Source organism: Muscardinus avellanarius (genome assembly GCF_963383645.1).
Source record: "Muscardinus avellanarius genome assembly, chromosome: 6".
Lineage (NCBI taxonomy): Eukaryota > Metazoa > Chordata > Mammalia > Rodentia > Gliridae > Muscardinus > Muscardinus avellanarius.
The window spans coordinates 31189090-31215179 of record NC_137791.1 but is presented as its reverse complement, the minus strand read 5'-3'; the positions used below and the strand labels follow the sequence as shown (position 1 = coordinate 31215179).

Sequence of the window (26090 nt, the reverse complement as noted above, 5' to 3'; positions counted from 1 at the left end):
CAACTGATTTTTTAAACAAATGTGTTAAGGCAATTCAATGGATAAAAATGTTTTTTTATAGCCGGGCATGGTGGTGCACGCTTGTAATTCCAGCATTTGGGAGGCTGAGACTGAAGGATCACGGTTTGGGGACAGCCTCAGCTACTTATTGTGAGGCCCTCTGCAACTCATTGAGACCCTGCTTCAAAATAAAGAATAAAAAATAGGGCTGGGGGTGTAGCTCGGAGGTTAAATGCCCCTGGGTTCCATCCCCCGACCAGCGCAAAAAAAAAAAAAAAAAAAAAAAAGTTTTTTATGAACTACTACATTTTTGCATAGCTAGAAATAGGAAACTTCAACCCTTATATCACTCAGAAAAAGTGGAAATGGATCTTAGACCTAAAAGGTATTTTATCTCTATAAAATTATTAAGTTTCTAGAAGAAAAGCATGATAAAAACATCAGGTTAAGAGAACATTTCTTAAACAGGACAGCAAAAGTCCAAAGTATGAATGAAATTTTTGACAAAACAGACTTCATCAAAATTAAGGCTTTGGTTTTTTAAAAAGACATAGTTAAGCCAGGTGTGGTGCCGCACGCTTGTAATAGCATTCGGGAGGCTAAGCCTGCAGGATCACTTGTTCTCAGACAGCGTCAGCTACTTAGTGAGGCCCTCTGCAACTCAGTGAGACCCTGTTTCAAAATAAAGAATAAAATAAAAAATAAAAAAAAATAGGGCAGGGGTGTAGCTCAGAAGTTGAATACCTCTGTGTTCCAGTCCCAGAACCACAAAAAAAAAAAAAAAAAAGAAGACATAGTTAAAGCTGGGCATAGCGATGCATGCCTGTAATCCTAGTATTTGAGAGGCTGAAAAAAGAGGATCACAAGTTCAAGACCAGCAAGTTCAAGGCCAGCCTTGGCAAATTAGGGAGACCTTTGTTTCAAAATAAAAAATTAAAAGAGTCAGGAGTGGGGAGGGAAGGGCCCTCTCAGTGGTAGAATGACACTGGGTTCAATCCCCAGTATGAAAGAATAATGAAAGAAAGGAAGAGGGAGGGAAGAAAGACATGGCCAAGAAAGAGGCAATCCATACACTGAGAGAAAATAATTACAAAATACATTCAACAAGAGAACAGTATCCAGGATATATAAAGAATGTTTAACAGCTCTAAAATGAGATCAATAATCCAACTTTTTTTAATGGGTAAGATCTGAACCAATATTTCACCAAAAATATACATGAATGGCCAATAAAGACATGAGAAAACAAACTCTGAAGCTGATGATATAATTCAAGCACTTGCCTACTATTCACCAGGACCTAATTCAATCTCCAGCACCAGAGAGTTCTCATCAATATCAGTCTTCAGAAAAATGCAAAATAAAATCAGTGAGAGCATGACCATATTCTGTAGAATGGCTAAAATAAAAAACACTGACAACACCTTGTTGACCAAGAAGTGAAGCAACTAGAAATCTCATAAACTGCTAGTATGAACACAATATGCTACAGCCAGTATGAAGCACAGTGTGATCATTCCTAAAAAGGTTAGACACACTAGAAATCCAAGAATGGGCAATAAAGCAAAACTTTAAAGTTGTCAAAGTCTGTCCTACTACCTCCTGACATAACTATATACTTTTCTCCTTCTGTATTCTCCTTATGTACCCAATCCTCCAACTACCCTATCCATGTATTACAACCTTTATCAGGTCTTCCAATTTCCCAGCTTCCCCTTTAAATCTCCTGTAGTTCCCTTCTATTTGTTAATGAATGTAACTCAACATGCTTAAAATCAATATTTCCATTTCAGTTCTGATACCCACTTACCTCATTTTCTCCGTATTTGTTTTCAATTATCAAAAGCATCATTACTCTACATATATCAAAGTTCAAAGCACCAGAACCATGTCTAGATCCTTCTTCACCCTGTGTATAACCTTCTGTCACTACATGCCATCAGTTAGGCCTTTGAACTTATTTCACATGTGACCCATCAATTTATAATCTGATGGAAATAGTAGGCCCCTAACACACCAAGACCACTTTTGAAATAAGGTTCCTGTCTCTGGTCTCAACTGTACCCAACCTTCTAGAAATCCTCTTATTCTACCTTTAATGGTTATACAACTGTTTCTAAAGTGATTAGCCCAGACTCTCAACTCAAATTGGACTGATCACCACCTTGTAATCATTTGAAGTGAGAGAGCATAAGCTCCAACCTAGATGTAAATCTCTAGGGCCCAAGTTGCTATATCTTACTCACGCTAAGTCACAGGACTGTAACAATGAGACTGGTATGTAAACTTCTATATTTGACCATTACCTTTCACAGTCATACCCCCCCATGTTATCTTCTAGCCATCTCTATCGTCGGACACAAGGATTCTAACATCCTTTCTATGTCCCACAGGCACGTTTTTCAAAAAAAATTTTTTTGAGCTTAAGTAATAATCAGGTAATTCTTCCTTATCATACTTGAAAAACTATAACTACTTTGTATTCTTACACAGATAATCAATGGGAAAAAACTGTTCTAATCACAATGATGCATCCATATACCAAAAAGTTCATTTAAATGGTATAATGGTTATAAAATCAGAAATAATTTATTCACAGACAAGTCTAAAGTCTGTGTTCCCAAAATTATATAATTTAAAATTCAAGACAGGTGACAATGTGGTAAATGGAAACAGTTTCAAGAGCCTGAATAATTATTTTTAGACTATATAAGCCACAAAAGAAACAAAAGAAGAAAACACTCATATATACTCTTGTGTATATATATTTTTCTGGAATATATATGCATTCTATTTTAGAATATATATGATTTAGATTTAAATAAGAAAAGAAATAAATATAAGTTGAGTTTTTCTATTTGTAAAACTGAACTAAAGTTGGAATACTTAATAAACCATAAAACAATAATAAAAACAACAAACAGGAAAATGAAGATTTTTGCCATTGCTCTAATTTTTAAATTAGCTAAAAAATGCTTATGAAATACACCAGTTATCTTAATGAAGTTACACACTAATATACCAAGTGGTTCATGGGTACAAAACATTAACAAAGCCATCAATAAAAAATTAAAAATAAAAACTTATCCTGGATTAGCTGACTCAAAAATTTTAGATAAAAGCATTACTTTAAAAAATAAATATTTAGTTTATATAGTCTTAGGATTTGGTAAAATATTCGATACTATAAATCTGATTTTATTTTTTATTTTTTATTTTTTTTTTTTTGGGTGGTGGTACTGGGGTTCCTGGAAGCCCTTCTACCTCCGGGCTACACTCCCAGACCTATTTGTACATTTTTATTTGGAAACAGGGTCTCCTAAGCCAGCGTGCGTGCGTCTGGCTTCGAACCTGCGCGATCCTCCTGTCTCTGCCTCCCAAGCGCGGGGATTACAGGCGTGCGCCACCACGCCTGGCCTCTGATTTTATATTTAATTACAAAAAAGTAATATAACTAGAGTTATGTGTTAGCAAAATATGTAAGGAAATAATGTTAATATTTTGAACCTCTATTCTAGTATTTTAATCAACAATAAATATTAAAGCACAGTTTGAAAACCCATGATATTTAAACTCTTATCCCAAAATAGCATTGATATACATATCTAAACTATTGCTTTACCTTACTCATTCCAACTAGTGCTTTTCAATAATTTATAGTACACTGAGAAAACTAAGTTGAGTATAAAATATAAAGACACTTTTTTAACATTCAAATATAATTGTTATCTTTAAAATACATGCATAACTCAATTCATGATAAAATAAAATACAGGGTCCCAAAAAATTGGACAATTTCACGGAGGATAGTTTGTTTCATATATTAGTCCCTTAACTCACCACTCCTGGTCATGTCTCCATACAGAAAGTAAGTTTTCTCAAACCAAAACATATTTAGTTGCTATATATGTATTTTAAGACATACTTTGAATTTATACTGGTGAAACAGTCATTTATATACATCCCCGTACCCCTCTCCACCAAAATAACTATGGCACAAACAAGAGTGGTAAGTTTCTCTGCACATAGCACTGAACAATTCAAACACTTAAGTAGTATTGTATTTCGTAACACATGTCAACTTTAAAACCTTTATATAAAATTTCTGTAAGACAAATCCGAACATCCCTGTAAATTAGGACTTCCCAGGTGAATTATCACACATATTTATGCTAAGGATCATGAACAATCATTTCCTAACCAAAGACTTTAAAGTGAACATCAGATGACACACACACATCAACTATACTCACAAAAACATTAGAGTCCTTCTCTTTAAGGCTACTTACTTTGTTAAGACATTACCAATGCCAGTACTCCAAAGACTCACAAAAGCTTGTATTTATATGTACAGCACATCTGTGATGCTGTAGTTATAGCAACCAAATTCCCAACTTGATCCAGCAATTGAACTCCCTCTCCAGAGAGTAGTTCTTCTGTGTATCACAGAGTAGGTATCACCTCTGAATATGACTTAGAAGTGGAGAGAGTGGTCTAATGCTTAAAATCATGTTTGCGTTCCAGGATAAAGACATTTCATACTAAAGTGCAAAGTGTAACTAATGCCCAAGGAGTTGTTTTAATATATCCCACTGTCTCTAGTTGAATATTTTACTTGACCCCTTTAATATAGACATCCATCTTATTTTAAATTTAAAACTGGATATATTTACATCAAGTTCCCATTTGTTGCTTAACTTTCTTTGCCTTATTTGAAACTCTCTCCCTATATTTTCTTTTACTTTTCTTTTTTCTTTTTTTCTTTCTTTTTTTTTTTTTTGTGTGTGTGTGTATGTGGGGGGGGTGTTACTGGGGTGGAACCCAGAGGCTTTCTACCTCAGGACTATACTCCAAGACCTATTTTATACTTTATTTGGAAACAGGGTCTCACTAAGTTGCTGAGAGCCTCACTAAGTAGCTGAGGCTGGCTTTAAACCTGTGCGATCCTCCTGTCTCAGCCTCCCAAGTACTGGGATTACAAGCGTGCGCCACCACGCCCGGCTCCAATATTTTCTTAAAACCTTTAACATGTATCTTACCTGTACCCTGGGAATACCAGAACTTTGTCAACTTCTGATAGGACAAATAGCAATTATACATGGTGTAAAGCCTGAGGGAGTGTGGCTAAGCTGATTAAGACTGATCAAGAGCCGAGGAGGAGCACAATCTAGCAGAAAAGATAACCAGGCAAACCATAAGAATGTGAGGGGAAACTAAGAAGCAGGTATATGTAACTGCTAGTTGCCATCTCTGATATCCATTCTTTGATTTGTCCTTAAAAATTTATAAACTATGGAAGCTTACATATAATATATGCAATATAAATTTATAAATATAATTTTAAATAAGATATTGCATAAGTACATATTAAATATGAATATAAAAATTAATGAAAACAAATTTTTATCTTTCCTTGCCCTTTTTTTCCCCCTCTTTGGCATCCCTGCACAGGTTGAACAGAATCAACTTCTCAAGAGCTTCTCCAGGCTCTTTCTTCTATTATCGTTCTACCTCATCTTATTATTCTACTTTATGTTAACCTGACATTCAATAAATCATAGGTCAATGAAAGGGTTGTTTTTTTTCCCTAGAAGGGACTACGCTATTATAACACTGTTAAACTTTTTTAAAAGTGACTTTTTTTGCCGGGCGTGGTGGCGCACACTTGTAATCCCTGTGCTTGGGAGACAGACAGGAGGATCGCTAGCTTAAGAGACCCTGTTTCCAAATAAGATATAAAACAGGTCTAGGAGTGTAGCCCAGAGGTAGAAGGGTTCCATCCCCAGTACCACCTAAATAAATAAATAAATAAGTTAAGTAAGTAAATAAAGTGACTTTTCTTTAAAGGCAGGTCAAAAAGATAATCCTGAAGCCCAGCCTGGAGGTATACACCTGTAATTCTAGTACTTGGAGGCTAAGACAGGAGGATAACAGGTTCAAGGACAGCCCCAGCAACATACTGAGACTCTCAGCAATCTAGCTAAACCCTGTTCATAAACAAAAAATAAAAAGGGCTAGCGGGTATATCTCAGAAGTAAAATACCCCTAGGTTCAAAAATCAACCAATAATCAATGGGTTGGGGATATAGCTCAGAAGTATAACACCCCTGGGTTATATCCCCAACCCATTGATATAATTCTGACAAATTTTATATTTGCTTGGAATTCATTTAAACTTGTTATGCAAGGTTTCAGTTTTTAAAAAAGTGCTTTTTAACAATTATGGTGGCCCTGTGGAACAAAGACTAAAATATGGGGCTTTTATTTTTTTAACAGAAGAGGTAATACATGAACAAAAGCAATAGCAGTGGTGATGGGGCATTTAACTTGACAGATGATACCATTTCTAAATTTGAAGTGTTATTTGCACACCTCCCCTCCCCCCAAAAAAACTGCCAAGGAAGAGCTCACAGAAGAGACTCAGAAGTTTCTAGAATAGGTAGCAAACAATATGTTAAAGCCAATCTTAAAACAAGCTGAAGCACCTTCACTCTTTGAAAAGCTAATACACACTCAGTAGTGGGTTTCATTCGCTTGTGCAAGTACCTCCCTACTTTCCTGTATCATCCACTGATTTCCATTAGATCACTTCCGACAACAATACATACACACATTAGCATCTCCTAATTTTAAAGAAACAAATCCCTCAGCTTCACAACTACTAGCTTTTACCCTACTTTCCCGATCCTCTTTACAGTGAAATTTCTTGCTATGATGAAGTTTTGTTGACCAGTTCTCGTCAACCAGCTCCACCACTCCACTAACCTGTGACTTCCACGTTGTTTTAAGCAAAGGTTACATCACATTCGCACGTTACTGAATCTTCTATGGTACCAGACATACTGACCCCTCTTCCTTCTTAAAACAGCTTTTATTTCTTGGCTTTGATAACACATGAGCAGGATCTCTGTTTAGTTTAGGATCATATTCCAAGCAAACACACAGAAGGCACTCACTCAATAATTGTAGGAAGCATGAACAAATAAAGAAATGTAAGTGAGCAGCTTCAAACAGAGATCAGGACAAAGGGCCCATTAATGCTAATTCTGCATCAAGGTGAGGATTTTCTTGAAAAGACATGACTAACTTAAGCTAATGTTTGATTTTAGAAATCAGTTCCAGTATTTTGTTCATCAGTTATGATATCTTTTTGGTATGTATTTCTAAGATATGCTATTTTTCTAATACTATCTCTTCCAGTGATTAGGATTTTACACATTAATATTTTTAGAGGAGCAACACATTTAGCATTCAATTCTTGAATACTTAACCTATGAAATAGAATGTTTTCTTTTTTGGGGGGTAAGGGGTGCTAGGGATTGAACCCAGGAGCATTCTACCCACTGAGCTACACCTCCAGCTCCTTTTTTATTTTGAAACAGGATCTTGCTGGTCTCAAATCTGGATCCTCCTGGCTCTGCCTCCCAAGTACTGGGCTTACAGGTGTGTGGCATAGCACATGACAAGTAGAACGCTTTCAAAAACAGTTTTTAAAACCTACTTCTAGCCGGGCGTGGTGGTGCACGCTTGTAATCCGTGCGCTTGGGAGGCTGAGACGATCGCGCAGGTTCGAAGCCAGCCTCAGCTGGTTTAAGAGACCCTGTTTCCAAATAAAAAACATAAAATAGGTCTGGGAGTGTAGCCCGGAGGTAGAAGGCCCCTGGGTTCCATCCCCAGCACTACACACACACAAAAAAAACTACTTCTGGGATTAGGGTGGGATAAATACTGTTATTTATTTACAGTTATGTCCTACAAACAGTCATGGTCTAGAAAATTGATCAATAGACTCACAAATACAAAAAATATGTATTTATGAATATACATGTATATTTTAACTCTACTATATATGCAGTTATACACATATACTTATATGTGTAGATCAAATTAAACATTTTTAAGATGAAAATTTCTATGATCCCCCTGCTTAACTATTTTTCATTAACTGACCAGCTATAGGCAGAAATAAAAAAAAACTGTAATAACTGTAGGTAGAAATCACTTCTCAAAAAATGTAATAACCATAGGCAGAAATCATTTCTCAAAAAAATGTTATAACAACACCTAAGATAAGCAGCTAAAACAACATCCTGGTCCTTACTAATTCTGCCATCACCGGCTGACTTTGAGCTATTCTAGATATTAGAATGAGTTTGTTTGTTTAAGTTTCATGGTCTCTCTTTTAAAGAAAGAAACAATTATTAATATTAAAGTCTTTTTAAAAAGCTTCTAAGCTGGACATGGTATTTGGGAGGCTGGGACAGAAGAAAACAGGTTCAAGGCCAGCCTTAACTTAGCAAGGCCCTCAGCTACCTACCAAGACCCTGTTTCAAAATAAAAAATAAAATAGGGCTGCAGGACTCAGAGGTAGAATGTCCTTGGGTTCAATTCCCATAAACACAAATAAATAAATTAAGCATGGCAGGGTATATAAGTAATCTCTGTACTTGGGAGGCTGAAGCAGTAATGACCTACTTTAAAATCGGATAGTGTTGGGGTCTACCTCTGAGATAGAACACCCCTGGGTTCAAGCCCCAGTAGTACTCCCCCTGCCAAAAGAGTATAATTTTCTAATACTATAGCTCTTTGCATGAACTATGGAACACTTAAATTTATCTTCACTCCCACCACATAAATACAGAATCACTCATCCACTGTTTTACCCACACTCATTACTTAAAAATCTAGCAAGTCCTCAGATAAATCTTAACTGATCATATAGCACTGGCAAGCAGAAAGAAGGCCTGTGATTTTTAAACTCAAGTAGTGTAGTTCATTGTCATATAAAGCATAATGAGAACAGTATTTCAGCCTCTCACAATTGAATGTCTTGTTTCTCCACTTATCCTCATTATAGCTGCCAGCTCTAATTTAAAATGTGATTACTAAGAAAACCATAGCACAATTTTAATTTTTAAATTGTGGATATATTTGGTGTCAATAAAGGAGAATTAGTAACTGTAAATGGACACAGTCAACATGGTCCAAATAAATGTGCACTATCTTCCAACTTCCTGCCAATGTTACTTGAGACCTAGCTTACCAAGCAAGCCCTGCTTTTTTTTTTTTTACTTTAGCTTGTAAAGTAGACCTCTCATTAACTTTGTAAACGAGACTTTTTGTTAATGCCACCGTCACCAATGCTTTTGCAACTACTTCACTCTCTACACTGCGCTCTCCTTCTAAATAAATTGACCCCATTCTTTTGCCTTCACTGAAGCTATTGGTAATGTTTCCAGTGCCTTTCCTCAATTCTATCTCCGTGCCATACTTATATTCTTTACTATGTCCAGATCTTCTTTCCAACTACTTTACAAAAGTGATTGGATTTATGAGGTAGAATCATAAATACAACTTAAAAATCTTCCTCTGGAAGAACTACCCTTCATTTTTCCACATGAATTAAAAAACCCCTCTCTTTGAGACGGTTTTACAATTTACATGGTTTTTGCAACAGCAATTATACTAACTCAAAACTTATCAAGTTACATGATAGCAGAGGCGGACCATTTTGCTTCTTCTATACAGTCCAGGACTTAAGGTAAAGACTACAGTAACACTCGATGCAAGTTTCAATCTGTGTTTGAAATAATAAGAAAACATGCTCCAAGTTTGACCTTTATCAAGCCTGTTTTAGAATAAGACAGCATAGCCCATAAATATGGAAAGAACCCATGTACCAAATCTCAGTTCTGATGGCATTTCACTGAACTGCACTGCAATTTCTACACATTACTTCTTAAAATACTTGAAGTAAATATTACTTTGCTAACTAGGTGTGCTGCCCATCATAATCCAGTAAATCTGACACTGAAGACTATGCAATGGAAGCCTCCATCCTCTGTGTAGGTTTGTTTTCCTAATCCTTTGATTTTTAACATTAATTACAATCCTTCTTCTGTTGGTTTCCAAGTTTCTAGGCTTATAGCCAGACTGGGCTTATTTTTTTCCTAAAACTTCACAGCTAGTAAAAAACTGTTTACCAACTGCTCTGTACAACAGAGAAAGTTTTAAACTATCAGAGGGAAAAAAAATGTTATTGTTTATGATTAAAGATGATATGCATGAAGCTGGGCTTAGTGGCGCACGCTTGTAATCCCCATGTTTGGGAGGCGGAGACAGAAGGATCGCATTGGTTCGAAGCCAGCCATGCTGGCTTAAGAGACCCTGTTTCCAATTAAAAATATAAAATGGGTCTGGAAGTGTAGCCCGGAGGTAGAAGGGTTTCCAGGAACCCCAGTACCACCAAAGGAAAAAAAAAAAAAAAAAAAAAAAAAAAGATGATATGCAGGAAGCCAGGCCTGGGGATACACATTTGTAATCCCAGTACTTGGGTGGCTAAGACAGGAGGATCACAGATTTGCAGCCAGCCTCAGCTATTTAGTGAGGCCCTCTGCAACTCAATGAGAACATGTTTCAAAATAAAGAATAAAAAATAGGGCTGGGGGTTTAGCTCAGAGGTAGACTCCCCCTTGGTTCAATTCCCCAGTACCAAGAAAAAAAAAATAGGGCTGGGAATGTAACTCAGAAGTAGAATACCTTTGGGTTGAATCTCCAGTGCCACAAAATAAATTTGAGATGCATGATTATTTCTATTAAAGGACACTTTCCTGGAGACCTATATAATAAAATTGATTCCAAAAAGACAATCATATTCAGTATTTAATAATGATTATTTTTTCCAGGATTGTGACCAACAAAAAAATTCAGAGAAGTGTCTGTCTGTACAACTATCATGTTCATGTCTTAAATATCAAAATACTATTTTGATCTTGGTTGTATATGTTTGTTTGTTGTTTGGTTTTATAATGAAATAATGACTGATAAGTGAGCAGGGAAAATCTGCAACTCTAAGATCAAACATAAAACCTGGATGAACTATATCTACTGCTCTAACAAATAATCCAAACAAGTTTAGAAACATAGCCTGAGCCAATCTTTAATATCCAAATTATGCCGGGCGTGGTGGCACACGCTTGTAATCCCCGCGCTTGAGAGGCAGAGACAGGAGGATCACGCAGGTTCAAAGCCAGCCGCGCGCGCGCTGGCTTAGGAGACCCTGTTTTCAAATAAAAATATAAAAAATAGGTCTGGGAGTGTAGCCCAGATGTAGAAGGGCTTCCAGGAACACCAGTACCACCAAAAAAAAAAAATCCAAATTATAATTCTCAGCCTTTGGGAGAGGTAAGTTAACTAAACAATAATATTAATTTATCAGAAGGTACTTTATCACAAAAGAGGCTGCATAATTCATAGAGGTAGATTTTTAAAGAAATTTTAGAGCATATATCAATTTTTATTGACATAAAAACTACACATTTACAAAGTATAGTGTGATGATTCAATACCTGTATATAACATATAATGGGTAACTAGGAATAATTAGAATTTCTATCTCATTAATTTTGAGGGGATACTGGGAATTGAACCCCAGAACGTTCTACCTCTGAGCTATACCCCCAGCCCTGTTTTATTTTAATCAGGTCTTGCTAAATTACTACACACTGGCCTGGAACCTGTGATCCTCCTATCTCAGCCTCCCAAGTATTAAGATTACAGGTGTGCACTACCACACCATGCTAACATTTTAGTTCTTTATATAGTAAGTTGTAGTGAAAGTATGTACAACTTCCATTATAGTTCTTTAAGTGTACTAATTTAGGGTACAATAGATCTAAACATTATTTATGTTTTCCTATAATGTGCAGTGTAAACTAAAGGTGAATTAAAAACATTTCTATAACTGCAACTTTGTAAGTTTCATGTATAGCTTTCCAGACCCAACTGTTGGTACAAACAGTACCTTTAAAAATAATTAGGGGGAAAATATTCCTTCTTCATTTCACTATTCTCTGCCCGCTAATATGACTTGCGTATAAGCAGTGCCTCATAAAGTTGGGTAAAACACTGTTTATACAGCACAGTGCCCACATTTACTTTGTGTATAGGCCTAGAAAACCCCACACAGTTCTGTCCTGGCAAACATCCCTCTAACCCTACACACTACACTTTTGAAATACCTCTGTTCACAATTTCTCTATGGATACAAAGAAACTGAATTTATTTTAAATAAGACTTTTTAAAACATAAATTGTGCATTGCTTCAAGAATACAAACTGTACTCCAAATAAGAGTTTAGCTTTGCATTACAGCAACATTATAGTTCATAACATAATATATGTGATAGTACAACTACGTGTATAACATCAATAATTCAAAACTTGACAAATTTCTAATAGATTGCAATAAAACTCATAAAAACCATCCAGGTGTAGTGGTGCACACTTGTAATCCCAGAATTTTGGAGGCTGAAACAGGAGGATCATGGTTCACGGACAGCCTCAGCTACTTAGTGAGGCTCTTTGCCTCACTAAACAGTAAAACCCTGTTTCAAAATAAAGAATAAAAATTAGGGCTGGGGGTGTAGCTTGAAGATAAAATGTCCCTGGGTTCCATCCCCAGTACCGCAAAAAAAAAAAAAACCTCATAAAATCCACACTTATATCACTACAACTGCTTGAAGTAGAGAAGAAAGTAAGCTGTAACTGATAGTTACACTGAAATTCAAATCAATATCCATGTATGAACAATCAAAGTAAAGGTTTATAAGCCGGGCATGGTGGTGCATGCTTGTAATCCCAGAATTCAGGAAATTGAGACAGGAGGATCATGGTTTGCAGACAGCCTCAGCTACTTAGTGAGCCCTTTTGCAACTCAGTAAGACCCTGTTTCAAAATTAAAAAGACTTAAAAAGGGGGGGGGGGGCGGCTGGAGGTGTAGCTCAGAGGTGGAATGCCCCTGGGTTCCATCCCCAGTACCGCAAAAAAAAAAAAAAAGTGAAGGTTCATAGCCAAAAGAACCTTCAATTATCTAGAAAGATAACAAAACAAAAAGAAAAACATAAAATGTTGACTTAAATGTTAAACTGAGGACTTCAATAAGGCCGATGAAATTTAGAAGCCAATAATAGATTTTCTATAAAATATATCGTCCTTCTTAACTGAGAGAATCAGGTACAAAATTATTTTAGGGAAACTAGTTAAAAATATGAAAATGTTGCTGGAGATACTTTGATTCAAAACTAACTGAGGTTAACTAATGCTCAAAGTAAAAAAAAAAGTAGCACCACCAAGAGAATGCTCAGTTACTTATTATATGGACTGATAACCAATTTTTAGGCTTCCATGATAAAACGTGGTGCCTATAGAGAATCATCTGTGAACTAGTTTTAGAAAACTGGTCTAATAGTTAACGCCCAATCCAAATCAAGCCTCAATATTTTCTGGAGAGAGAAGTACATATGAGTCACTAATGTCAACCTTTAGCATAGTACCAGTAGACTGACTCCTTCTACTATAACAATCTCAGAATTATTCCTAAGGCAACAAACAACTTGGACAGAGCAAATGTCACCAGGGACAAAATGAAGGAATAAGCTATATATAGCATAAGCTCACTACACAGTCTGAAATATATTCCTTCATCCCAGCAAAGTACTGGCTTGCAAGCATTTGACATCCAGCCAGAGACAGAGTAACTTATGTCATCTCTTAAAATACTCAGGTGCAGACCATGTCCAACAGGCTCAGAAAGTCGGCCTGAGCCACAAGTCCTCCTTCTAGAGCAGCAGGTCTCTGAACGCCAAGTTCTTTTCTCCAGAAGTCAAAACAAGCTGTTACTTGACTGGCTGATGGCAGCTGGTAGAGATGAAAGCCTCCTTTTCTGAGCTAGGCCTCTGTCCATGGATTTTGTTTGTGCAACAGACACCCCATCAAGATGGCGATGAAATCATTAACTGGTGCTTTCTTTAAGATGTATGAATTCCAAATCACATTCACTCCAACATTATTTATAATGAAAAGAACAAAAATTTACCCTTGAATAAACTGTCAAAAGTTCAAGTAGTTGATTGTTAAATGGGCATTAATTTTTAATATTGCTGGGCATGATAGCACACACCTGTAATCCTAATACTTGGGAGTTTGAGTAGGAGGATCTCAGGTTTGAGGCCAGTGCACAGTAACTTCAACAGAGCCTGTTCCCCCCAAAAATTAAAAGACTTTTAAAACCAGGAATGGTGGTGCACACCAGCAATCCTGGTACATGAGAGGCTGAGATAGGAGGATCGAAGATTCGAAGCCAGCCTCAGTAATTTAGCAAGGCCCTCAGCAGATTGAACCCAGGGGCATTTTACCTCTGAGCTATACTCCCAGCCCTATTTTTTATTTCTCACTTTGAAACAGGGTCTCACTAAGTTGCAGAGGGCTTCATTAAGTTACTAAGGCTGGCCACAAACCTGTGATCTTCCTGTCTCAGCCTTCCAAGTACTGGGATTACAAGTGTGTACTATCAAGCCGCATTCTGTTTCAAAACTTAGAAAGTAATGATAAAATAGGCTGGGTGTGCATCTTAGAGGAAGAATGCCCCAGTATTTAATTCCCAGTACTGCAAAAAAATAAAAATAAAAAATAGATAAAGGGACAGAGATGTAGCTCATAGGTAAAATGCCCCTGGGAGTTCAATCCCTAGTACCAAAATGTTTTTAATATTATAAGGCAAATGTTTAAGGGATAAAAACAAAATACTGAATTATATGTTAAGTATGATCTTAAGCAGATGGACCACATGAAAAAATAAAACACTAGAATATCAAAGAACTGTCATTTTGAATAAGAATATTTTAGGTGATGGTTTCCCTTTTCTTCATTTTTGGAAATTACATAGAAATTGTTCATACTTTATTCTACTAAAATTATAATCCTAAGAATACGCAAATGCTTAAATATTATTTCTCTGTGCCTCCAAATTTCGGAAATATAGTCAGGAGCCTCAAAGATACAAATCAGTGTTCTGTGTTTGAAGTAGAGAAAGAATATTACTATTCAATTCTCCCTTCCACTTGGAAACAGAATTCAGAGAATTACAGAAGCAAGTTCACAGGGGCGCTCTATGCTTTTTAGGCCAACTTCTAAGAGGTGTAACACCCCACACACCAACGTTTCTGTATCTATAAAATGCGGGCAATAATTCTCATACCTCAGAGGAAAATAGTGAAACTAAAAGATTTAATGTATACAAAGCATTTTAAGTAATACCTGGCAAATCAGAAGCACTATAAAAGGTTTTCACACCTGTTATCATTTTATTAACATTATTATTACAACTATCTATATTACTATTATCACTCTAATTCTACTCTCATTATTATGATTATTGCTATAAGAACAACAAACATACTGGCAACAGGGCTTCACTCCCTCGTGAGACCATTTTCCAAACGGACCATGCCTTTGGAGAAGCTGAAGCGCAAAGAGACATAAAGATCACACTGGTGTGACGTCTCATTAGATGCCAACTATCTCTGGCACTTTCTCTCTCCTCAGGGCCCATCCCACTCCCTTCTGTTGCCACACTCAGGCCTACAGTGAAAAACTAACTTTGCCTGCCTCACTAACTCCAACTTTTATATAGACTGATCTTGTCTTTAAAATAAAATTTTAACATGGCTCTAATACATTCGGAATTACTTATCCAGAATATATTTGAATATTTTAAAAGATAAGTTAGGTGACAGAAAGGGATCATTACATTTTAATAAACTTTGTTGGTTTATATAAAATATTTAATGATGTAAAATAAAAATACTGAGCTAAAAATTTGTAATCTTTAGTCCAAACAAAAAGTTATTTGTGAAAAATAATTTAGCAGGAGCAAATAACTACTAAAACTCAACAGCTAAATTGAACATAAGTAGTCATGTTTTAATAAGTGAGACTCTTAACTCATTCTGGCCACAGCTGATTGGATCAGAGGTATACACCTGCCCCAAATTAAACCAATTACATTTCCTCCTAAGGAATCCAAGGTAAAGACACAAGCACTACAGTCATATAGTATAAACATTAGAAACTCAAGGTCATAAATCAACAGTCAGCCCATATAAGAAAAGGTCACAAGGAGAAAGAAATTAATACCCTTAGAGAACAGGAAGCCAAGCCACAGACAGATGCAAAAATGAGAGACCATATGGTCCTGAGAAGCAGAGAAGTCAAAGACAGTTTCTGGCTTTCAATTTCTAGTCCCATGTGGTCCTAATGAACTTATTTTTCCCCTCTCTTCAGACCTTTATGAGACTGCCTCCTATACTCTTATAGTTAGCTCTTCTTTATCTAAGCCATCTTGAAACCAAATTTTTTCCCAATAAGCCAATGTGGTCTAAAACACAGATAATATGGTCCTTTAATAAATTTACTTGTTAGCATGTTTTCTGTTCATGTCCTCTGTTAAGAGACGGAAGCAGTATTTATGACACAGAATTGGCATTTCTGCCTTGCTTTCTATCAACAAAAGAATCCTGCAAAAGAACTCAAATCTGCAAAAATTAAAAAAAAAATGTTTTTTTTTTCAAGCTTTATGTAGCATTAAAGAATGTCTACAGTACCTGCTTCTTGGAAGAAACATGGATTCCTTAATGAACACGGAACCAGAGAGAAGGATATACCAGCAGGTCCCAATATCATCGGGACTGAAAAGAAAAAGATAACAGAATGAGATGATTGTCTATAACAAAATAATTTTTCATAGCACACAGTACATTTTCAATGTTACTTTTAAATTTTTAAGAAAAAGCAGCATAAAACACATAAAAATGGTATTATTCATTTTTAATCTTTTTTCCTGAAATAAGTTAAAGATGTTTATTGGTATATTTAAACACTTTAGATCTTTCTTAGAAATAGCAAGATAGCACCTACCATTTTATTTTTTAATTTTTAAACAGGAAATACTTTCAATTACTTCATGAAACAAAAATAAAAAGAGGTATCAGTGGAAACCATCACCTAAAATATTCTTATTCAAAATGACAGTTCTTTGATATTCTAGGGTTTTTTTTCATGTGGTCCACCTGCTTAAGATCATACTTAACATATAAGTCAGTATTTTGTTTTTATCCCTTAAACATTTGCCTTATAATATTAAAAACATTTTTTGGTACTAGGGATTGAACTCCCAGGGGGCATTTTACCTATGAGCTACATCCCTGTCTTTTAATTTTTTTAGCTCCAAACTTCACCACCACATCCACATTCCAGCTGGTATGAGGGGTGGAAAGGATAGAAGGAACACGCCCCAGGGCTTTGAGTATGCCCTGGAAGCTGCATGCTGTGCCTCTCTTAACCCAGTGAATAATAATGTGCTACATGGTTATCCTTGGCAATTTCTCCAAAGCCCTTTTTTCTTTTTGCAAATGAATTCTTACCAAAAGCTTCTTAGGGATACTAACTCCTATTTGCAATTCTGAATAACTAAGTTATTTAACAATATTATCACTATCACCTAATCACTTTCACTGAGCTATGTGCTTCGCTGCAGGGTGAATTAGAACCTGAACATCAAAGTCCCCCAAGTCCATTCTTAACTAAGTTCTCAAATATTTAGTCCTCAAAAAGCAAGGTAAGAAAGGGAGAAAACTTGTCTAATAGGATTTAGTTCTAAAGGACAATAAAAGTAAAATGCTTTCTCAAATGAAATGCAAAATACTTTATGATGATTTATATCCTTTTCTTTCCTCATTTTTAATCATTGAGTTTTACAATCAGCAATCATTTATTTACCTAGTTTGGGGTAAAATATAATGCTCTTAAAAAATTCTGATTTATGCCAAGAAAAAATGATATGATCTACTGGACTCAAAAGTAGTTAATATTATTTTTGGTAACAGACAATAAAACACTGACACAGAAAGAAGAAAAAAAGGATTATTTTGTAAACTTTTAACTCTATCCTTACAATGTTCTCATTACTACAAACAGCTTAGTAAGGGGAAATAAAATCTAAAAAATAGGAAATTAAGCCAGATTACCACTTAACTAAGTATGTGGCCTTGGGCAAGTTACTAAAACTACCGCAAAGATTAAATGAACTATGATCATTTAATGCAAATAATAATTATCCTGTGACAACTCATGGTTTTACCATGTTAAAAAGTAGAATAAATGGCAACAAGGTCTAGATTAATTATGAGATAGAGAGTATAACAAACATGAACTGGCTTTTCAGTTTTTTCATCTGTCAGCTTTAAAGACAAATTAATATGGATAAAATAAATGTGAAGTTATAAGCTCCACTCTCCTGTCACTAATTACGAAACACACACGAAGTAACAGGCAGACAATGTTCAAAATGTATAAAATACTATGACAACAAATATTCTGCCACCTGAATATCCACTGATTACCCTATAATGAAGTTTGATTATTTGGGTCAGTAATAATCTTTGAAAAAGATTTGGGAATGTGAAAGTAAGAAAATGGTCCTCTCAATCATCATAACCACTACTTAAGAGTTTTCTTTACCTGAAAGGGTGCTGTGGTTTGGGGACATATCCCCAAAAATCCCTGTGCTGAAGACTGGGTCCCCAGGATGGTGCTGTCGGAGGTGATGGAGCCTTTAAGAAGGGGCCCTGACAGAAGGAAGTTAGGTCTTTGGGGGCATTCCTTTGAAGGGAACTCTGGTCTATTTCTCTTTCTCTTTGCTTCCTGGCCTTGAGGTGAACAGATTCCTTTGCCATGTGCTCCCACAACAAAGCATTGCCTCATCAGGGGCCCAAACATAACAGGACAACCAACCATTGATGAAAACTTCCAAGACTGTGAACCAAAATAAACCTTTCCACTTTTTAAGTTGCTTCCCTCAGTATTTTGTTACAATAACAGAACTTACAAGGCATCAGATTGAGATCTCCCTTGCAGACAGGCTGGAAAGCTAAGACAGATGGGTTCTTTGTCTTCCCAAGTGAATTCAAAGTTAACTTGGAAAAGTTAGAGTTGCTTCAGAGCCAGATGTGGTGGCACAAGCTTGTAATCCCAGCATTTGGGAGGCTGAGACAGGTGAATCACGGTTTGCAGACAGCCTCAGCTACTTAGTGAGGCTCTTTGCAACTCAATGAGACCCTGTTTCAAAATAAAGAATAAAAAAATAGGCCTAGGGTTGTAGCTCAGAGGTAGAATGCCCCTGGTTTCATCCCCAGTACCGAAAAAAAACTAATTAAAAAAAAAAATATATATATATATATATATAATTGGCAGAGAGAATAATCAATCAACAAATATTTATTAAATTACTGACCTTTTGCTTCATATTAAGCCATATATGATAATAATTTGTTTATGTGAAGGTGGGGCTGCTAGGGATTGAACCCATCATTCTAGCTATAGGCTATACTCCCAGCTGTTTTTACTTTTGGTTTTGAAACAGGGTCCAGCTACTTTGCTGAGGCTGGCCTTGAACCTGCAACCCTCTTGTATCAGCCTCCCAAGTACTGGTACTGCAGGCATGTGCCACTATGCCAGGCTAAACATAACTTATTATTGCAATATTTTTCTTAAGGATTCAGGTTCTATAATACCTAATTAAAAATGCAGAATGGGATTCGGGAGGCTGAGACCGGAGGATCGCGGTTCACGGACAGCCTCAGCTATATATTGAGGCCTTCTGTAACTTAAAATAACAGGGCAGGGGGTGTAGCTCGGAGGTCGAAAGCCCCTGGGTTCCATCCCCAGACCTGCCCCCCCCAAAAAAAAAATTAGAATGTAAAACCAATGAATCCTACTTTGAAGATGTTCTGGAAATAGCTGTAAGCTAGAAAAATCTTCCTGTCCTCTCTTCCCATACATCCCCTACAGAATTCACGTTTGGTTTGTATTCTAAACATTCTTTGTTGTGAAACACCACCAACCAAATTTGTTTTACAGTCTTACTAATCCATGAGGATCTTCTGACTATCAGAAAACCTGAGATGGCCCTGCTCACTGTTCTCCAGTTGCAAAGTACTGAGGTAGGCAATGTTTCAGAGAGGAGTATAGCTCAATTCCCTTTCAAGTCTGCAAATACTTTCTGCCCACAGAGCAGCCATTACTGAAGGACTTATCTTTTTATTTGTATGTTTATTTTTTAGTACTAGGGATTGAAACCTAGGGGCATTCTACATCTAAGCTATACCACCAGTCCTTCTTATTTTTTATATTGAAACAGTGTCTCGCTAAGTGAACATAAGCTGGCCTCAAACTTGTGATCCTTTCATCTCAGCCTCCTAAGTATGGGGATTACAGACATGCACCACTGTTCCCAGCTTTATTGCATCTTTGCACAAGCAAAACAATGTCTATACACACACACACACACACACACACACACACACACACACACACACACTAAAGATGAAACTAAGCCAGACATAGTGACACATGCCTTTAATGCCAGTACTTGGGAGTCTGAGACAAGAGGATCGCAGGTTCTAGGACAGCCTATAGTGAGACTCTGATCAACCCCGTGAGACCCTGTTTCAATAAAAAATAAATAGGGCTGGGGGTACAACTCAGACATAGAATGCTTTTGGGTTCAAACCCCAGTACTGCACGAAAGAAGGAAAGGAAGCAAGGAAGGAAGAAAGGAGGAAGAAAGGAGTTACAAAAAATAGTGTTTCGAAACTGTAACAGCAATAGCAGCCACCTTTTTACTTTTAAAGGGTATCAAATTGGGACCTCCCTTGCAAATTCACTGGAAATGAAGCTGATTTGGTAGTAATATAATTATCATCTAGGACTAACATTGAAATTCCATTCTGTCCAGTGGTTCTCAAGCTTTAATGCTATATGAATCGTTAGGCTTTAATGCTATATGAATCATCTTTTTTCTTTTAAAAGACTACCAAGGATTGAACAACAGGGACATTCTACCTCTGAGATACACCCCCAGCACTTTTTTACTTTTTGTTTGGAAGCAGGGCCTCAAATAAGTTGCTGAGTGCCTCACTAAACTGCTGAGACTGGCCTCAAACCTGCAATCTTCTTGTCTCAGTCTCTCAAATATTAAGATTACGGGTATGCAAGACCGGGGTAACAACACCACAATATCACACCCAGCTCTGTTGTGTTAATGTAAAATGCTTGTCCCCAGACTTTACTTATCTCACCCAATTTTTGGGTTTCTCATGGACAAACCCATTAAAGTGACTTATAAACAAATATCCCAGATGATTCTTATGACAAAGTCCTCTTTGACAACTCTGAAAACTCTTCAGGGAAAAAATCTCAGTATCAAGGCCCAATAGGAATAAATGGTAGGGGGAAAAAACTACAACTCTATCAATATCCATGCAAATGGCTGCATGTGTTTTATTAATTAGGGCCACTCTGATTTTTCTCAAATAATTGTGCTAGGTTTTAAAAGCAATGACTTAAGGAGACTCTTCAAGGATTGTTTAAATGGCAGAATTTGAATATTGGCAAAACCTGTCTGAGGATTTCCAAATAACTTAAGTCTGACACCACAGGTAATTGGGTAAAAAAGAAAAAGCTAAGCTAGGTGTGGTGGTACACATCTGTAACCACAGTACTTGGGAGACTAAGACAGGAGGATTGCAGGTTTGAAAACAACCTCAACAATACAGAAGACTCTTTTACAAAATGAAAAATAAAAGCTGGGCATGGTGGCACACGATTGTAATCCCCGCACTTGGGAAGCTGAGACAGGAGGATCGCACAGGTTGGAAGCCAGCCTCAGCTACTTAGTGAGCCTCTCAGCAACTTAGTGAGAACCTGTTTCCAAATAAAAAATATGAAATAGGTCTGGGAGTGTAACTCAGAGGTAGAAAGCCTCTCTACCACTCTACCACTCTACCACTGGGAGTGGTTCCACTCCCAGTACCACCAAAAAAGAAAAGAAAAAAATAAAATAAAAATAATAAAATGACTGGAGGCATAGCTCAGAGATAGAATGTTCCTGGGTTCAATCCCAGCCCCACAAGAAGAAAAGAAGAACAGAAGGGAAGGAGGGAAACCTAAAGAATAAAGAGATCCAAATAGCAAAGCAGTACTTTGCAAGTCTCTCTGATCAGCCAAATGCACACTAAGAGAAGATCTACAATTTATAGACTGACCCTACAATGGACAATAGATTTGATCCCAATACATTCTATCCTACAAAGGACAAGGCCACAGAAAACCCAGGTGTATGGTAAGACACTCTAAAAGACTCCTTTTTCTGTTTCTCATCAACAGGGAGGAAATTAATAGTGGCAAGCAAAATAAATTTAAACAGACTATTACAAAATGACCACTTCATCTTCCAGTATAATTAGACAGACATTCTCTGAAGCAAGCTAAACCGTGTGGTCTCTAGTGCACATCACCCCAAGTCTAAAGCAGAATGCTAACTTCACAGTGGGGTGCTGGGCAAGCCGAGCACATCACCAGACCCCACACTTGATGCCTCGTTTCCCACTAGCTTGCTGCTTTCCTGCCTGCCCCTTTTCAGCTCTGCCAATCTGCTCACAAAATTTGCTTCTCCCTACCCTTAGATAACACTGTACTGTAAGGACTGGTTCAGAGTCTACTGCTTTAGAAATCTTCTCACAACCTGTTTTTCAAACTTCAAAACTTGTCTAAGTTCATTCTATTACATACTTTCTCTAATGCCTTTATTATTTAGTTTTCTTTCTCCAATATACTGACTCTCCTTTCAGGCAGGATCTGTGTTGTACCTAACAGAATCTGGGTAGCATTTTGGTTATTCTTTGCTCAGGTAAGTAAGGTCAGAACATGCAAGGTTCTTCAGCAGGAGGGGTCCTCACCTGCTGGTGCTGGAACAGCACCTGAAGTTGGCGGTGTGTGCCGCACACAGAGTATGTGCTTTCAAGCACATGTTCTATCTTCCTTACTGGCTATATGATCCTGGTGAAGTCAAATTCTGAGGTTCGAGTTCCTCAGTGTAAAATGGGGATATCAACAGCTTCTCTACAAAGTTACTTTGATTTTAATGAAATTGTGTGTATTACTGCAAAATGTACTTTGCATTAAAAAAAGTAATTCTCCTCATCCCCTTCCCTATAAACAACCATCTCTGAAAGGTCCATCCTATAAGCTTCACTCTCTCCCCGAACCCCAACCTCCTGTATACTAACTCTATTGGTTTACAACCTATGCCTCAGGCCTTCATACAAACCTGTGATTCTTGCTTCTAAATAATGTCCTGTATCTGCTGAACTTATTATTCACCCTTAAGAGTTCCCGAAGTACCACTTCGAAGTGGCTGAGTATCTTTCAAGTACCATGAGTCTTTAACCTCAAAGCTTCCGAGAGTACTTTGTATATTGCCTATGTGGAATGGCTGCCAGATTCCATGATTAATCATTTTAGGGCATTCTACTTCAAGGCTACACCCCCTGCCCTATTTTTCATTCTTTATTTTGAAACAGGGCCTCACTAAGTGGCAGAGGGCCTCAACTAAGTAGCTGAAGCTGTCTACAAACTGTGATCCTCTGGTCTCAGCCTCCCAAATGCTGGGATTACAAGTGTGAGCCACCACACCCAGTTTCCCTTAGCTTTAACTTCTCTAATGCATCAGTACCCGCGATGCAGAACTACACAACATTTGACTGGAACTCAGATATTTAGTGAAATGAGTAAACACTAACTCAGATAATGTATTAAAGTATCCAAAAGGCAAAAACAAGAGTTTCAATTTACCAATAATTGGAAAAACGAAGCCAGGTTTAAAGAACTTCCTTACCAATACCCTAGACACCCACAAGGTGGCAATGCCACCACATGAAAAGGTGTGCTATGTTCAGGGTTCTCTACAGAGCAGACGCTAAGAACAGAGATCAACTAGAAGCTGGCAAGGAAACCGATGGAATAAAGGACTAATAAGTAAAAAGAAACTGAATCACAAAGCATGATTTCTAGAGGACAAGAAAGTAATTTGTGAAAAGGCTACTTTAATCACATGTCAATACAATATTGAAAACTTACAGAGAAATCAGCCAGAAAGTTGGCCTAATGACAGTGAAGGCCAGCGGAAGATGTGAAGGGCAAGAGGAGAGTTGTAGAAGTGAGAATGCTGCAGGCAAAGGATACTGAGTCCAGCACAGCCGTCAGCTCAGAGCTGCCAACCACCAATGCCTACATATATAAGTCCTTGCTTTAGGGAAGAGAGAAACAAGGAGAAACTGAAATTTTCCCAAATCTAATCTGGGACCAGAACCTAGTGCCTTTCCAAGATGATCGTAACAAAATAGAGACTGAGGAGGGCACTGAAGCTACATGAAAGGATTCTTCCCAGTTGAGCAGAGCAAGAGCAAGTGCAGCATGGCCTTGGCAGGAGCCAGAAGGGGCCAAGAGGTGAGGAAGCACTGTTAGGTGCCTTATCTGGACAACACAGACAAGCAAACTGCTCTGTGAAGAGGAATGTGTAATACATGCTCATGAAATGTCCAGAAACAAACAGAGCTTATGAAGGCCATTCAGGGAAGCGCTACTGTGACACAGCCTCACAGACAGGACAGGTACTGAAAACCACGTGCCACTATGGGGGATATTTTAGAAAGAAAGTGTGCAAGTAACCCTACTCTCGGGACCACATTTGAACCCAAAGTGATGACATCTAGAAAAGGAAACACTGTGTGTGTGTGTGTGTGTGTGTGTGTGTGTGTGTGTGTGTGTGTAACTCAGAAAATTCTACCTCTGAGCTACACCCCAGCCCTATTTTTTTATTCTTTATTTTGAAACAGGGGCCATACTAAGTTGCAGAGGGCATAAGTTATAGAGGATGGCTTCAAACCTACAATCTTCCTGTCCCAGCCTCCCAAGTTCTGAGATTAGAAGTGTGGGGCCACCACACCAGCTGGGAGACAGTAATCTTGCCAACCTCACTGCCACTGGCCCCACATTTGAGCTTATAAAAAAAAGGGGGGTACAAAATAAAACTAAAAAAGGTTCCAATCATTGAGTGAAGAATACCCACCAGGGACCAGCAGTGACACCTGCCCCTCAATAAAAACACAAAAAAATGCCTATTTCCTTGCCCACGCCTGATATCTCAGCACCATCATCCAAGCAAGCAAGGCCTGGAGCAGAACGCCTCCCAGGGCTTCCCCGCCAGCCATCACAGGGCTCTGCAGGCTTCCTTCCAAGTCTCTCTCAAAGGCCTCACCGAGGGTCAGGGTCTTATTTTTGCTCACCTGTACTGTTATTTTGTTCTTTTGACTAACTTACATTTGTACTCTTCAAATATGTAATTATGCAAAAAAATCACAGTGACAATTACTTATTTACAACAAATTTCCTCTATCCTTTAATAAGAGTCCAGCAGACAGTTCAAGTTAAAAGTTTTTAATGTGGACATACTCTTGGGATCATATTCGCTACTGTTGTGTGTAGACTGGATTTTCTAAGAACAAAGTGTTCAGTGCTTTACAAAAGAAGTTCTGGCAATGGCCTCCATCCAAAACACAGATGGCTTTCCAGATACACAGTAATTTTAGCTTTTTTTCACAATAACATGAAATCACTCCTACCACTGGGGGTTTATCTCAAAGTTTAATTATTATTTGAATTTGTTTTGCTCCTCTGATGAGACTCTCAGCTGTAAGCTCAAAGACAAAATTTGTATTGTTTATTTTTGCATAGCCAATGGCACAAAGTAAGCACATTAGATAAATTAATGCAACACAGCATAATAAATGATCCTATCAATGACATCAGGCCAAAAGAAATGCAAGTGCACATAACATTTTTACTTAGGCATAAAGCATCATCTTTCAGAAAGAATGCAACCAAAAATTGAAATGGAACCCAGGGGCATTCTACCTCAAGCTATACCCCCAGCCCCATTTTTAACTCTTTATTTTGAAAGGTGCAAAGGGCCTCACTAAGTAGTAGCTGAGGCTGTCCTCAAACAACAATCCTGTCTCAGTCTACCAAATGCTGGGGTTACATGTGTGCGCCACCACATCCAGCTGAAAGCTTTGGCATTTATTCATATTTTCTTACTTCAGTACTATGATATTTTGTTATAAAGTAATATAGTTCATAATGCTTAAATATAGGTAAATATATGGGTTATATATAAATGCCCAAATATGAAAATAACATTTTTAAAGTATAGAGTAATTTTTGTCCCATATCCTAAAAGTGCTAAATTATAAGAGAAGTTCACACTTAAAAACAGATGGAAAGAAGTGCTATTTTAACATTTAAGTTTTTCAGAAATCCTTATTCTCCAAAAAACAGAATATCAAATACTGGGGG

The 26090-nt window shown here is 37.3% G+C and overlaps 1 protein-coding gene across 2 annotated transcripts in view; it reads right to left on the bottom strand.

The window, feature by feature from the left end:
• RAPGEF2 (Rap guanine nucleotide exchange factor 2) overlaps positions 1–26090 on the bottom strand; it is a gene marked incomplete at both ends in the record, with an annotated part of 267933 nt that overhangs the window by 140317 nt on the left and 101526 nt on the right. For both annotated transcript variants that reach the window (XM_080697997.1, XM_080697998.1), the window contains one exon: positions 16442–16525. In XM_080697997.1, coding sequence (XP_080554123.1) covers positions 16442–16525 — 84 coding nt within the window. The remainder of the gene's footprint in view (positions 1–16441; positions 16526–26090) is intronic.